Source organism: Manis pentadactyla, chromosome 9, assembly GCF_030020395.1.
Source record: "Manis pentadactyla isolate mManPen7 chromosome 9, mManPen7.hap1, whole genome shotgun sequence".
In the NCBI taxonomy this organism is placed as follows: domain Eukaryota; kingdom Metazoa; phylum Chordata; class Mammalia; order Pholidota; family Manidae; genus Manis; species Manis pentadactyla.
The window spans coordinates 13675133-13689859 of NC_080027.1; the positions used below are offsets into that span (position 1 = coordinate 13675133).

A 14727-nucleotide genomic window follows, 5' to 3' on the forward strand; every position below is an offset into this window, starting at 1 on the left:
GCCACAGGCACTGGGTCCTCCTCCCAGTCACTGGCCTCCCTTCGGTCTCACCTCCGTCCCTGCCCTGCTGCGCACCGGCCACTTGTCCTGGCAGTCGCCTTCTCTGTCGCTGCCTCTTTGTCTCCTCTATCTGCTGCTTCTGAGGGCTCCATGGCTCAGGGCTGGACACTGGTGTGGGACATTTGGGGAAAAAGATGGGGATCAAATTGAGGAAAGAGAAGGAAGGGGGCGATGCCTCTGGAGCAGGAGCGGAGAGGGAGATGGGAAGGTCAGAGGCATGAGCATGGTGGGGAGAGGGGGAAGCTGGGCTCCCGTTCCCAGCCCGCGTGTGCCCTGGGGACCCATCCCCTCTGGGGTCCCCATCTTGCTGGGCTAGGAGCTGTGGCTGACAAGGACTTTCCCTTTGGTGTCTGCCCCTCCCTCATTTGTCCCTCCCCACTGTTTGCTGGTGTCCACCTCCACTCCTCTTCCCTCCATTGGCTCTCCTCCATTCTCCGCATGTTTCTGGTCTCCCCCCACTGCTTGCCCCTCCTCTGTCTGCCACCCCGCCTATTACCCTCCCCAGGCCGCCAGCTGACCATCTTCAATAGCCAGGCTGCCATCAAGATCGGGGGCCGGGATCAGGGTCGCCCCTTCCAGGGCCAGGTGTCCGGCCTCTACTACAATGGGCTCAAGGTGCTGGCGCTGGCCGCCGAGAGCGACCCCAACGTGCGGACCGAGGGCCACCTGCGCCTGGTCGGGGAGGGGCCGTCTGTGCTGCTCAGTGCAGAGACCACGGCCACCACCCTGCTGGCCGACATGGCCACCACCATTATGGAGACCACCACCACCATGGCCACGACAACCACGCGCCGGGGCCGCTCCCCCACACTTAGGGACAGCACCACCCAGGTGAGCTCCTCTAGCTGGCAGACAAGGGGCAGGGCTTTGAGTGGGGGGTAGGGCTGCTGTCTGCATGTGACTGTGGTGCCCAGGGGTGTCTGGGGTTCTGGTGGGGTCCTGGAGCTGCTGCCCCATCCTTGTCATGGTGATGGTGCAAGGGAGGCAAGGTCTCTTTTCACGGCATGGCCTCCCTGGTGACCAGGGATGTTGTAGTCATGGAGGTGGTCACTATTTCTAGGGGAGCCATTCCCAAAGTTGAGGGGGAGTTTGGTACTCCAGGTAGACCAGGGAAGACCACGCCATCTAAGAGAGGAAATCTGGGCTGGGGGTGAGGTGGATGACCCCTCTGCCCGCCGCATGACACAGGCCAGCCTAATGCTGTGTGGGCAGCCAGTCGGGAGCCAGGTGGAGCCAGGATGGCGTTGCCCCGGGACAGGCCCAGAGGTGACAGCACTGGAGAGGCTGTAGGCTCACCTGGTGGTTGCAGCTCCCCCCTGAGGCTGGCAGAGGCCAGGAGCAGCCTCTCTGGTGGTAGAGTCTTCGCAGTGGGACCATAAGCCCGTTGCCTTCACAGGTTCTGTCCATGTGACCTTGAGCAGGTGCCACCACGTAGCAGGCCTCAGTGCCTCCTGTGGGTCTGAGGAGGTGTCTGTTCCGACAGCTCCCTGGTGCTTTGCCTGCCCCACCTGCTCAGGTGCTCTCCCGGGGTCAGGTCGAGCCCAAACGATTTGAGTTCATCTTCTCTGCACCCAGGGGAGCGCCCAAGAGGGCTGTACCTGGAGAAGGAGGCTCTTCTGGGGCAGGGGAGACCTGGCTTTCCTGGTGCCCAAACCTATTGGCCACGTGTCACTTATGGAGTTAGTTTTCTCGTTGTTGCTGCCGGTGATTGTTGGCCCCGGGAGGGCCCACACCTAGCACACTGACCCTTGCTTAGTCACCCTGCCCTCATGGCCCATGGCTGTTGGGCTTCTGGGTCTGGAGGGGCTCCAGACCTCCCAGGGTGAGGGAGGGGCCTGGGGGCAGCCATGGGATATGCCCTACCTCCTCCACCAGCCTGATTTCAGCCTCTAAATGAGGGCTGGGCTTGGTGAGCTCCAACCCTCCTCATATCTGCTGATCTGTGCTGCAGGGAGCCGGGGACTGAGTGACAGCCCCATCCAGGAGAGAGAAGCAAGCCTGAACCCCTTTCCCTTCTGCCTTCACTGCCAAGAAAACCAAGGGGACATGAATGCCAGGCCTTGCCCCAGGGAGAGGGGAGCCCTGGGAGAGAGGCCCAGCTCTACCCAAGGTTGGGCACTGGCCACACCCAGTGTCTGTAGGCAAGAAGGGCCGTCCAGACGCAGAGGGAGGTGATGGGCAGACCATCCAGCCGAAGAGAGGGAGGGGACTCCTAGGGGGTCACACCTGTGCTGAAGAAGCCCCCACAGGGGAGGCCCGTGCAGAGTGGCAAGGATGCAGAAGAAAAGTCCATCTCCAAAGGCTTTGCCTTGTCCTTGGGTGAGGGCTGCAGTGTCTGAACACCAGGGAATGGAGAAGGGGCAGGATATGCCCTTCACCCTCTCCGCAATCCAGACTCCTCCCATCCCCGGCCTTCAGCCCACTCTCTCCCTCTACCCAGCAGTCTCTCCGGCTCCCTTCCTGCCTGGACGCTGGGTTCCCTTGGTCTCTTCCCTAGCACCCCCCATCACTGCCCCTCCCCTTGCACTCACTCATCTTGGGGACTCTCTTTCTTCGCAATCAGAAGGAGAGAAAACGCTGACAGAGCCGACTCCCGTTGTCATGGCAGCCATAGCTCTAATTATTGTGTGTAGCCTGGTTCCCTTGCTCTGGGAAGGGGGTGGGGAGAGAGATGAGGGTGGTGGGGAGGTGAAGCCAGAGCCATGAAACACCCCCCTGCCCCAGGTGCTGCTGCCCTGCTCTGCCTGTGCTGGCCTCCAGAGGCCACTGGGTCTCCTTGCTCCCCTGGGTCCAGTGTCCAATCTCCCTGGCTTATAAAATAAAAGGCAGAATGTGTGCTGTCACATTGACCCCCAGGAGCCATGAGAGCGGATGCAGGTGGACCCGGTTCAGTCTCTCTTTGCATGGGGGAAATGGAGGCCTGTGGTCAGCCAGCAAGCCCTGAGAGAGCTGGGGCATGGTCCAGGGTGTCCCAGGGTCTGTCCCTTGTGCCATTCCACACCTCAAGAGGTGGCTGCGGGGCTGCTGACCCACCCCGGAATCCTCTTCTTTCCCCACCTCCCCTCTCCCCCACCCCAGAACACAGATGACCTCCTGGTGGCCTCGGCCGAGTGTCCGAGCGATGACGAGGACCTGGAGGAGTGTGAGCCCAGTACTGGTGAGTGCCTTTCCCCCCTCCCCTGCCCCGGGGCCCATGGTGACTCTGATGGGAGGGGGGCGACTGTCCCTGCCACCAGGCCCAATCCGAGGGGCCTGCTCTCTGGCCTTAACTTCCCCTGATAGCTTCCTCTCCCTACCATTCCCCGCCAGCCCACTCAAATGCCCTCTGGAGAGGCAGTGTCTGGCCTTTTGGTGCCCCAGTCCTTAGACGTAGTGAGGTCCTTAGCTTGGAGTCCTGGAGTTGAGGGCCAAGGGATTCCAGGAGGGAAAGAGGGAGATTTTTCCCTAGAAATACAAGTAACTGCAGCTCCCATTAGTCCTTATGGTGGGGATGGGGAATGCAGGCCTAGGAACTACAACTCCCATCAGCTCGTGGGTCTAGAACTGCAACTCCCATCAGTCCCTGAGGCCTGGAGCTCTCTTGGTCTCTCAGTAGAGGAGGTCACTGCTGGATCATGAACCCTCCTCATTTCTAGGCTTAGGGAGGCGGCCAGATGCTCTGCCAGGGGCACGACGCCAAGCTGGGGCATTTACCCCACAGCAGTTCTGTGCTGAACAGTATAGTAGATGGGATGCCCCCAGCCAGACATATGGTCCCATGGGGGGATTGGGACCTGAGGTCTGGCCCACATTTTTAGTGGGGTAGCTGTCATAGGAGGAGAGCAAGGCCTGGAGGGAAGGCTTCTGGGGTGGCATTCCAGGCCTCTGCTTGATCCTTCCAGCTGGAGAGAAGGGTGCAACCCCAGAGAGAGACCAGATTGGTGAAGCAGGGGTGCCAAGAGGTATGGGGTGTGGAGTTGCACAGTGGGTCTCAGGGCCGTTCATCTGAGTAGGTTGGGGGCAGTGGAGAGGAGCTGTGGGGAGTAGGGAGCTGAGGTCCTGGTGCTTGATGCCGGCAGCAGGGATGGAGGAAGGACTGGCTGTAGCCAGATCTCCCAGTGGGGAGTGTGGGCCTTGATGGTGGCCTGGACGAGCCCTTAGGAGCCTCATCCCTTGCTTGGGTTTCCAGAGGCTGCTCCCTGTTACCTTGCAATGGATGGCACCTGGGCCGTTGGTACCTGAAGGCTGGAGGTTGGGGCAGGTGCCTGCAGAGGGTCAGGGGAGGTGATGTGGTCAGCTGAGGTAGATTCACAGCCTATGGATCTGACCTTGGGGATGGGCCTGGGTTCTGCCAGCCTCAGGGGTGATGGTCAGGCTCAGGGTGAGCTGCAACCCTGGAAGGAGTATGGGTAGAGAAAGAAGACAGTGGAGCCTAGGGACAGAGGCTCAGGTTCCAGAGCCCAACGGCAGAGGGATTTCTGGGGTGCAGGTCCCCAGACCCAGTGGATGAAGTCTGACCACCTTCTATGTCCCCTGAGTAGACTAGGGGTTGTTCTGATAGTCCTGAGCCCTGGGCCACTTGGGAGAGCCACAGGCTTCTGGGCTGGAAAGTCCCTCCTGTCCACAGCCAAGGGCTGGTGCTTTCTGGAACAGACGCTCTCCACTGTCAGGAGGCCTCTCCGCCAGGGCCTATTCGCTCTGTCTCACTGGGTGACCTCTGCTCAGGGACGCCTCCTCACACTCTGCCATTGCTTTGGGCATCTGGCAGCTTTAACACAGCTCTCCCCTTCCGCCCTGCTTTGCCACACTAACTAGTCACTTACTAAGGTTTCCTGTAGGTGGACCCAGTGCCTCCAGCCTGGGCCTGCTAGGAGTGGCTGAGATGAATAGCCCAGGAGAGCCCTGGGATAAGACTCTGGTGACAAAGGGCTGGGAAGAAGGCACTTCTGTGGGTCCTGAGAAAAGGGTGCTGCTGAGCCCTAGCTTGCATATTTGCACACTGCCCGTGTTTGCACACTCTGGGACAGGAACTGCAGGGTAAGAGAAGAATCTTTGCTCTCCCTGGACCCTGCAGAGAGCAGTGTTGGGCCAGATGGCCACCACACAGGGACACTGGGCTGCATCAGAGCCATATGCTGTGCACTGAGGTTGTAGCTTCCTAGCCCCAGCCCGAGTCTTGTCAGGGGCTCTGGTGTGACTGGTGTGTGCACGGGTGGGTGAGCTCCTTTAGGGACGGTTGAGACAGGGGAGGGAGGAAGAGCTGAGGTAGTCCTCCCCCCATCAAAGGGCCAAGTCTGTAAGGGGAGAATAGAGGAGGAAACTGAAGTTGGGGGATGGGGAGAGGATGGTGGGCAGCCCAGCACCCAGCTTAAAAAAATAAGGGGGAAGGAGGGCAGAGTGCATGCTTGGGTCCCTGGAGGAAACTGACGGAGACAGGCTCTCCCCAACAAGTCATCACACTTCTGCATTTCCACACTCATACCACTCTGACATGCTTAAAGTCGGATTTTTATCCTGATGGGAGGCCAGGCAAGGACCAAGATGACTCCAGGGTCCCACAGGCTGATCTAGACCATGGCACTCCCTACCTACCTGGAGGGGTAGGGGACTCTGAGCTCCCAGTGCAGGGAGGCATTTTCTCCAGCAAAGAACCAGGCCTCCTTGGGCACCAAGGTCAGTGTTAGAGGTGGAAGCAGACTGGCTGGAGACAGCGGCTGCCCAGGGGCTCACTGCTAGGTGTTTTCATCCCTCCCACCTGCCAGACCCTCCTCCCTGGGCCCAGCTGTGAAGCCTGCGATCATCCCTGCTTACCTTTCCATTTTTTCCCTGGACCTGGGCCTCTCCACAGACTCCAGGCCCTACACTTCCTCCCTCTGACTTGTGGAGACCACCATCTAACACAGCTATCTTACCTGATGTTGGTAACCCAGCCAAAAAAGGGTATTGTTTGATGTCCAGATTCTTTTGAATGGGCATGACTGTAGGGGGGCATTCAGACCACAGACTCCAACGCGCATGCTCAGACTTAGAGGTGCTCACAGAAGTTTCAGAATGACAGGTGCATGTTCAGAGCAGCCACATACCCAGTGCACTCAGACTACTGAGGTGCAGGTGCATGTGCACACACACGGGCATGAATTCAGGGATGCACACATCTGTTCCCAGGCTCTCAAGTGCACATGTGTCCCACCTCCATCCAGGTCTACCCTTGTGCTCAGATCTGTAGTTGTGTGTGTGTATGTTCACATCCACCAAGACACACACACACATCCTCAGAGGGATGTCCTCGTGTATCAGTGTGTGCTTATTCCCATGGAGGCATGCCTGGGTGCACACAAAGTGCCCCTGTGTGCTGAGACCCACAAAGGTACAGATGTGCACATGCTCAGAGGTAGGTTGTGTGTGTCCAGACCCAGGGGTCCCAAACACGCACACATTTGTCCAGACTTACAGACTTGAACCTCTCCCACACTGCCCCATGAGAGGAGACCCCTGGCAGCCCATCTTAGCTCAGACATGTAAAGACTCATTCTTACATTTGTACCCATATGCTCAGATGCATGCACTCTCAGAGATGCACACACACACTCCAAGACACACACATGCTCAGACACACTTAGAGACACATATGCTCAGAGAGACACACACGTGCTCAGACCCCTCAAGGCATACATATGAGTACCCAGTCCCACAGTGGAATACACACACATACTCAGATCCACACTGGCTCACACAGGCACTCACAGCTACTGATGCATTTGCTCCTCTGCTCAGAGCGGCCCATGGAAGGACACAGAGACCCAGACCCTCAAGGCCATACCCACATGTTCAGACCCAGTAAATGCATGCCCCTGTGTTCACACACAGGTGAGCACAAACAGCTGTGCAGACCTACAGGGCGCACACACACGTGTGTACTCAGATTCACAGAAGTCCACTGTGCTCAGACCCACGGAAGCAGTCTCCTGAACGTACCCCTTACGTGTGTGTCCCCTCTGAGGCACTGCCCTGTGAACACATACATGAGCTCCCCAGAGGTGTACACAGGGTTAGTGACACAGACACACCATTTGCTGAGACCCATACATTAAGCTCAGAGTCACAGAGGCACAAATGTGTTCAGATTCCAGAGTGTCTTAAGGTAACACTAGTTGCTATAACAGATAAACTCCACAACCTCCGTGGTTTAATATACAGAAATTTATTTCTCCTTCATGTAGTTATAAATAAAGCTTCCTGGTTGGTGGACAGCTCTTCTCCAAGTGCTGGTTCAGGGCCTGGCCTCCTTGCATCTTGAAGCTGTACCATCTTCACCATGTGACTTCCTGAGCCGTGGTGGAAGGGGATGGGCAGGGTGGGTCGCCAAGGACCAGGCCTGGGAAGGAGAGGGGCACGTTGCTCCTGCTGATTCTGCTGCCAGGAGCTCAGTCATGTGGCCACAACCCATTTCCAGAAGGTTGGAAGGTACGGCCCTGCTGTGCCTCCAGGAGGAAGCACAAACCGATTTGGTGATGAGCTAGTGATTTATTTGCCACAGTCTGGTCTTTGGGTCACCAAAGATCCATTCCATTCTTTGTACTCACAGAGCACACCTACCCCTCCCCAAGGGAGGTACCCCAAAGCCCCAGCCAGTTAGGGCAGTCATCTCAAAGGTGAGGCCTTCTCCATGGGGTCCAGATCTGGCTCCTGGGTACCCATGTGTGTGATCTGGATACCCATAAACTGAAAGGGCAATTGATCTCACTGCCCACACAGCCCAACACACATCTGGAATACAGTGGTGGGTCAGGGACAAGCACCATAATAAAACCTATTCGAAAAAGGGCAGGATGGAAGATGCACTAGCATTGAGTAAATCCAGCCAGTGCGTGCAGCTTGCAGTTCTTGAGGCTCTGCTCCTACAGTGGGGAAGTTTCTCCCTTAAACCCCCACCTCTGTGGTCTGGGAGAGACGCCCTCTCTGCTGTGAGGGCCTGGTGCTGCCCTCAGGGGGTTTCTTCCCAGTGCCCATCGTCCATGGCCATTTCTGAAGTGGGTGTGGGGAAATGTCCTTCTAGGAACCCTTGAGCTTTGACAGCCCACTTTCTGCTCGTGCATATTTGGGGGTGAAAGGTGGTTTGGCTCAAACAGTCCAAGTGACTACACTTAGAGTTCTTTCCTAGTCATAATTCTCAAATCCACTTCCTTATTTCTCTGACCCCATGCCCATCTCTTAATTTATTGGCAACTATCTTGAGGGCATTTGAAACAGGAGGTGGGGAGGCCACAACCTTAATCCCTATCCTTGTGCAAGGCTGAGCCCCCTTATTCAGTTGGAAGTTTCAGTGGGCTGGTCATTTTCCTCAAAGCCATGTTCCTCTTCTCTCTGGAGACTCAGGATTTAGAAACAGGGACTCTTCTGACATATTAGGCCCTATATTTCTGGGCTCTATTTCTTTCACCTCTGCTTGCAAAGAATATGTGAATTCTTGCCTAGTATTCTCTCTTTCTTATAATACATTATGAAAAGCAGAAAGTCGAAGCTGGCATCGTCATCCGACCTTCCTGGCATTTTCCCTTTGTGCCTCAATCTCCACAGGTGCGTGGCCTGCCCTCTAGGTCACCACAAGCAATGGCTGGTACCAAACATCCTGCTGCTGCTCATATGGTTTCATCTTTCCAGCTTCCAAATCTGCTTCCTTGGACTGTTACATGATGCGCAGGTTTTTGTGACAGCCGTTTCTGGTTCAGTGTCTAAGTTGAGGTAATACTTGTGTCTGTAACAGATAACCCCTGAATGTCAGGGGGAACTTCAAGGGAAATTTCTCACTCAGGTGAAGCCCTTCCTGGGTTCTCCTGATCAGCAGGTGGCTCTGCCCCAAGGGGTGCTTGGGGAATCCAGACTCCTTCCATCTTGTGACTCCTCCACTTTCAACATGTGGTTTGCAAGTCCACTGGAAGGAGGAGAAAGAGCATGAAGGATCGCAGGTAGGAGGCTTTTATGGGCCAGTACTTGCACGCAGTGCCCACTGCCCAGTTATATGACCACACCTAATGGCAAAGGACGCTGGGCAATGTGGCCTTGCTGCCCAGGAGAAGAAGAAAATGAGTTTGGGGAAGGAGGTATTCACAGACACACACCATGTGTGCTCAGATCCACGGTGGCACACTTCCGTGTTTTCAGTGGCAACTTTGTATATTCACACGTGCACACATGAGTTCAGTTCCAGGCTCAGAGGCAGGTGGACACACAGCCAGAGGTTTACTTACATGCGCACATGTCTGTTCAGACTCATATCCATGCTCATATGCTCAGATCCGTTGAGGTTCATGTGTACACACACACACACACACACACAGACACACACACACATAGAGATACATGCCCAGGGGCACATGCCCAGGACAGGCCCTCAGAGGGTGTGTTCCTCCACGTGTACATGATGCACCTCCACCTCTGACCTTGAATCCGCCTTGGCTTTTGCCCTTGCTGTGCTGGTATTTCCATGAGGGGAAGGGCACCGTCCTTCAGCTCACTGCCCACAGATGCACAGGTTGTTTGCTGCTGGAACAGGTGAGTAAGGGTTGAAATCTAGCCGACGCTCTGCTCTGCTTACCAAGCTGCGTGTCCTGGGCTCTGGAGCAGGGCTATGTCCACCAGGAGAACAGGAAACCTTTTCCTGTTACGCACAGAGATACTGTTTGCCAAAGTGGGTTGAGGCATTCGGTTGTGAGGGACTCAGGCTGGGCAGGCTTTGTCTGTGGTCCAAGGCCTGAAGCCCCTATACAACCTAGTCTAGCTGGCAATGAGCAAAAAGGTAGAGAGCCAGATGTGTACCCTGATCAGCCTATGACGGTGTGTCCCTGGCAAGGGCCTCCTCGTCCTATGCCTTGGCTTGGTATGCCACTGGGGCCCTGACTATGGCCAGCTGGTTAAGGGCCACCAGCCTGCCTAAGACAAGCCTTGATCCTGAAGTTTCTAGAAGCAGCTGGTGGCTCAGTCTAAGATCCAAGGCAGAGATGTTATAGGTGAGAGCTGGGCCCAGGGAGCAAGGCTCCTCCCAGGCTGAATACTCTGCAGTGGGGGTGGGGAGGAACAGTGTTCAGAACTCAGTTGCTCTGGCTCGTGAGGGGCTTCCACCTGCTTCCCAGATACCTGACCTGGCTCAGAAAATGCTTGATGAATATTCCTCCCCTTCCCCTGGTTAAAACACAATAAGCTTCTGCTCCATGCCAGGCCCAGTGCTGGATGCTAGAGAGACCAACAGATGGGTCTTGGGCCTTCCCTCGCACTGAGTCCAAACCAGAAGTCTTCCTGGAAGGGAAGGGGTTTGGCTGGATTCAAAGGCTGAGTAGGAAGGGGAAAGGTATTGTGAATAGAAGAAAGGTCAGGAAGAGGGCCGGTCATATGGGCCAACAGTGAAGGACTCCAGATACTCCCAGGATCTGTGCAGGAACGGGAACCATGCCATGAGTGGACCCAAGCTGCCAGCCTCCTCTCCAGGACTGAGAGCTGAGTTTACCTCTTCCCCAGAGACCAGGGTGCCAGGCGTTGGTCTGGGGCTCAGGTGGGGATGGGAGGACAAAATGTTCATCTGTAGGCTGGTGTTCCACCCCGGGCCTGGAGCTCAATACCCTAACTTTATAGATGAGGAAACTGAGGCCCTGAGAATGAAAGAAGTTTACTCATGTCACACAGGAATTAATGACAGAACAGGTCTGTGGCCTCTGAGGTTAACATCCAAGCCAAGGGTCAAGCAGCCTAGCAGATTTCTGTAGTCATGGGGAAGATGTATCAGGCCTTCCTGAGCTCCTTCTGAGATGGCCCTTCCCTGGCCTCTGAGAGCCACAGAAGGGACTGGACAGTCCATTCATTTGCCTAGCCTGACACCAACACTCGGTGACGTTGGGTAGTCCTGCCCACCCCAGGTCTCAGCATCCTCTTCCATAAAAAGTTGGGGTTGGCTGTCCCAGTTCCATGAAACATGCTTCTCTGCTCTTGGCTGAGCCCCTGGAGGGCTGGGCACCCTGGGGCTTCACAATCTGTGGTTCAGGTGAGCCCCTACCCAGGTGGAGATTAGAGCTCTGGAGAAAGAGCAGCTTGAGGAGCCTGGCAAGGCAGAAAGTTTGATGGTAAGATCTTGGCTGCGGCTGGCTAGTGTGAACAAGGATGGCTTTGACAGATAGCTAGAGTTTGTGATTGGACGATCAGCAGAAGTGTTTGAACAGCAGCACAGAGACCAGAGGGCTTTGAGTGGAGGGAGCAGGGGAAGAGGAACCAAGATATGCTAATTGCTGGCCTGGAGGCAGTAGGGCAGGTGTGACCTGACAGTGGTTCCCCAGAGGTGCATCCTGGGGGTGGGGGTGGGGCTGAGGGTGTGTGGTGTGATCTGTGAAAACCGCACCCTGCAGAGACCAGGGAGAAGTGCTCAGATGGGGTCAGGGCTTGGGCTGCTTTAGAGGGAGAGGTGGAGAGGAAACCTCCAGGCCTTGAGGTGCCCCTGCAAGAGGAGGGCACCCTCCCACCAACCTCCTGGATCTGGGCTCCAGCTCCCTTTTACCCCAAACCAGAGTTGCAGTACTTCTGTTAGGATCGGGGGTGGGGGTGGGGTGGGGGAGGCAGGTGGTTCAGTGGGCTGATGGGAGTTGTAGTACACACCCCTCTGAGGGCTAGTGGGAGTTGTAGTTCTCACCCTCTGGGGCTGATGGGAATTGCAGTTTCTGCCCAGGGGACCCCCGTTACCAGACTTAGGGAGAGTAGAGACCTGACCCCCACAAAAGCCTTTCCACTGGTTTTTCCCGGGCCCCATATTAACAAGTGCCTCCCAGATGGCTGTGTATTTTCTTTTCTTTTTTTGTTTTCTTCTTCTTTCCGTTGTTTTATTATTGTTTTAACAATAATAAGAAAGCCAGAGGCAGTCAAGCCCTGGCCAGGTCCTGGAGGCCCATGGGGGTTCTGGGGAGGGGGAGGGGGGGAAGAAAGTGGGGGTCAGAGGTGGAGGGTGAAGAAAGAGAAAGTTGGGGAATTAGGGTTAGCTCAGGACTTATGTGACCCTGCCCAGTTCCTTCACTCATTCCCTGCCCCTCCCCACCGCCCCGCCTCTACACAGCTTCTCACCACCCTTCCCAAAGTCTATGGGACAGTACCTTCCGTGTGCGTCTCCCCCCTGCCCACTCTTCCTCGTGGACCTTGTCACCCCCCCACCTTCAATTTCTCCTCCTCCCCCATGGCTAACCTGCAGTCAGCCTTCGAAGCCCCTAATCATGACCAGACCCTCCCATCTGTGTAGCGGTTCCTACATAACTGCGGGTCCTGTACCCCTTCCCCAGACCCTCCTTCCCGTGCTCCCTCCCTCCGTCACGTGCTGAAGCAGGTGGTGGTGGCAGGTCCTCAAGGCCAGACTGCACTGTGCAGATTTCAGTTCTGTGTTTGATGAGGGGAGAGGGCGCAAGTGAGGGAGGAGGACGAGGATTCAGGAGGAAGCGAGGTGTCCAGGGAGAGGAGAGTGAGGGAGGGAGATACCAAACAGATAGACAGAAAACGTTGTACGGAAAAGTTGTTTTTCTTATTTTTTCCGGGAGAACCCGCTTACACAGCTCTGTTTGTAATTTTTTTCTTCATGCTAAAATCACACGGCCTATTTGTTGATGTAAGTTGCCTGAATTCCGTGGTATGCTATCTTCTTTTTTAAAAACAAAAGAAAAAAAAAAAAGCAAAAGAGAAAAATCTAGAAAAAACCCGTAAAAGATATTGTTATTAGGTTTGTTTAAATGCTGCTCTTGTATCTGTTTTTAAATCCTTAAACCAGTAGTTTTTTTCTGTTTCTTTTCGATTTCCTTTCCTTTCTGTTCCTTTTAGTTTCTTAAAGACAAACAAAAGACCAAAACCCAGAGAGCCACAGAGCCCGTGCGTGGGGTGCCCAGGGCATCCGAGCCGCTGCTCGCTTAAAGCGCAGTGCTCCGGCAGGCTGGCGGGCGGGCGCAGCCCGCTCTAGTCTCCGCCAAAGCCAATTGGAACTGATTTGGGTGTGTGAGGCTGTTGTTTCTCTCTCTGTGCCGGCCGCCTGCGCCCCGGGCCCTCGCTGACGCCCTCTCTTTTCTCTTCTCTCTCTTGTTCTAGGAGGAGAGTTAATATTGCCCATAATCACGGAGGACTCCCTAGACCCCCCTCCCGTGGCCACCCGGTCCCCCTTCGTGCCCCCACCCCCCACCTTCTACCCCTTCCTCACGGGCGTGGGCGCAACCCAAGACACCCTGCCCCCGCCCGCGGCCCGCCGCCCGCCCGCCGGCGGCCCGTGCCAGGCCGAGCAGGATGACAGCGACTGCGAGGAGCCCATCGAGGCCTCGGGCTTTGCCTCGGGGGAGGTCTTTGACTCCAGCCTTCCCCCCACGGACGACGAGGACTTTTACACCACCTTCCCCTTGGTCACGGACCGCACCACCCTCCTCTCCCCCCGCAAACCCGCTCCCCGGCCCAACCTCAGGACAGATGGGGCCACGGGCGCCCCTGGGGTGCTGCTAGCCCCCTCCGCCCCGGCCCCCAACCTACCGGCGGGCAAAATGAACCACCGAGACCCGCTGCAGCCCCTGCTGGAGAACCCACCCCAGGGGCCCGGGGCCCCCACGTCCTTCGAGCCGAGGAGGCCCCCTCCCCTGCGCCCCGGCGTGACCTCCGCCCCTGGTTTCCCCCATCTGCCCACAGCCAACCCCACCGGGCCTGGGGAGCGGGGCCCGCCGGGCGCAGTGGAGGTGATCCGGGAGTCCAGCAGCACCACGGGCATGGTGGTGGGCATCGTGGCGGCCGCGGCGCTCTGCATCCTCATCCTCCTCTATGCCATGTACAAGTACCGCAACCGCGACGAGGGCTCCTACCAGGTGGACCAGAGCCGGAACTACATCAGTAACTCGGCCCAGAGCAATGGGGCGGTGGTGAAGGAGAAGGCCCCGGCTGCCCCCAAAACGCCCAGCAAAGCAAAGAAGAACAAAGACAAGGAGTATTACGTCTGAGCCTCCAGCACCGCGCCCACTGCCAGCTGCCCTGCCCGGGAGGGCCCAGGGGGAGAGTGCGGCACTCGCCCTGCCAGGGGACCCATCCCCTGGCTTCCTCAGACTTCTATCACGAAGAGGATAAGCAAAAAAAGAAAAAGAAAAAAAAAGGAAAACCCCGTGCTCGTCCCCTTCCTCCTGCCGCCCTGCACCGCGGCATCGTCAGTCCTGGGGCTGTCTGTCCCCGCAGCTCTATGCCCACCAGGCAGGGCACGGGCTGACAGCCCTGGGTTGATTTATTTTTTTAAGTGGGGGTAGTTTTATTTTGGTGGGGTTGGGCGGGAAGGAAGGCTAGGGGTTTTGTAAAGTGTCCACTACTCGTTCTGTTGATTTTCCTCCGTTTTTCTTCTCCCTCTGTCCTTCCTGCCTTCCTTCCCTTCCCAAGCTCTCCGGTCCCCACCCCACGCTTGCTGTGTCTTCGCCCCCACCCTCCTGCCCCACTTCTCCTCGTGTGTGTGTCTGTTTCTCGCTTCCTTTCCTCCCTTTGGGTTTCCAGAGTTGGCGGGCGGGTGGGCGGAGCGGCCCAGGGGGCGGGGGGCAGGGCCGTGGGGTGCCCCGAGCGCCCCGGCCCCGCCCGCCGGCTGGAGGCGCCTGCCGCCCAGGGAATGGGCTCGGGCCGGGAAGGCCTGTTCTGTGGTGTGCCGCCGGGCGACGTGCATTGATG

The 14727-nt window shown here is 56.9% G+C and overlaps 1 protein-coding gene across 31 annotated transcripts in view; it reads left to right on the forward strand.

Moving 5' to 3' along the window:
- Nucleotides 1-14527, forward strand: part of NRXN2 (neurexin 2) — a 102712-nt gene extending 88185 nt beyond the window's left edge. For 18 of the 31 annotated variants that reach the window (XM_036927317.2, XM_036927307.2, XM_036927400.2 and 15 more), the window contains 3 exons: nucleotides 566-891; nucleotides 3139-3217; nucleotides 13138-14527. In XM_036927317.2, the coding sequence (XP_036783212.2) occupies nucleotides 566-891; nucleotides 3139-3217; nucleotides 13138-14024 (1292 nt within the window). In that variant the 3' untranslated portion in view covers nucleotides 14025-14527. The remainder of the gene's footprint in view (nucleotides 1-565; nucleotides 892-3138; nucleotides 3218-13137) is intronic. The other 13 variants (XM_036927461.2, XM_036927468.2, XM_036927527.2 and 10 more) reach the window with 1 other exon arrangement.
- The last annotated feature ends 200 nt before the right edge of the window (nucleotides 14528-14727 follow it).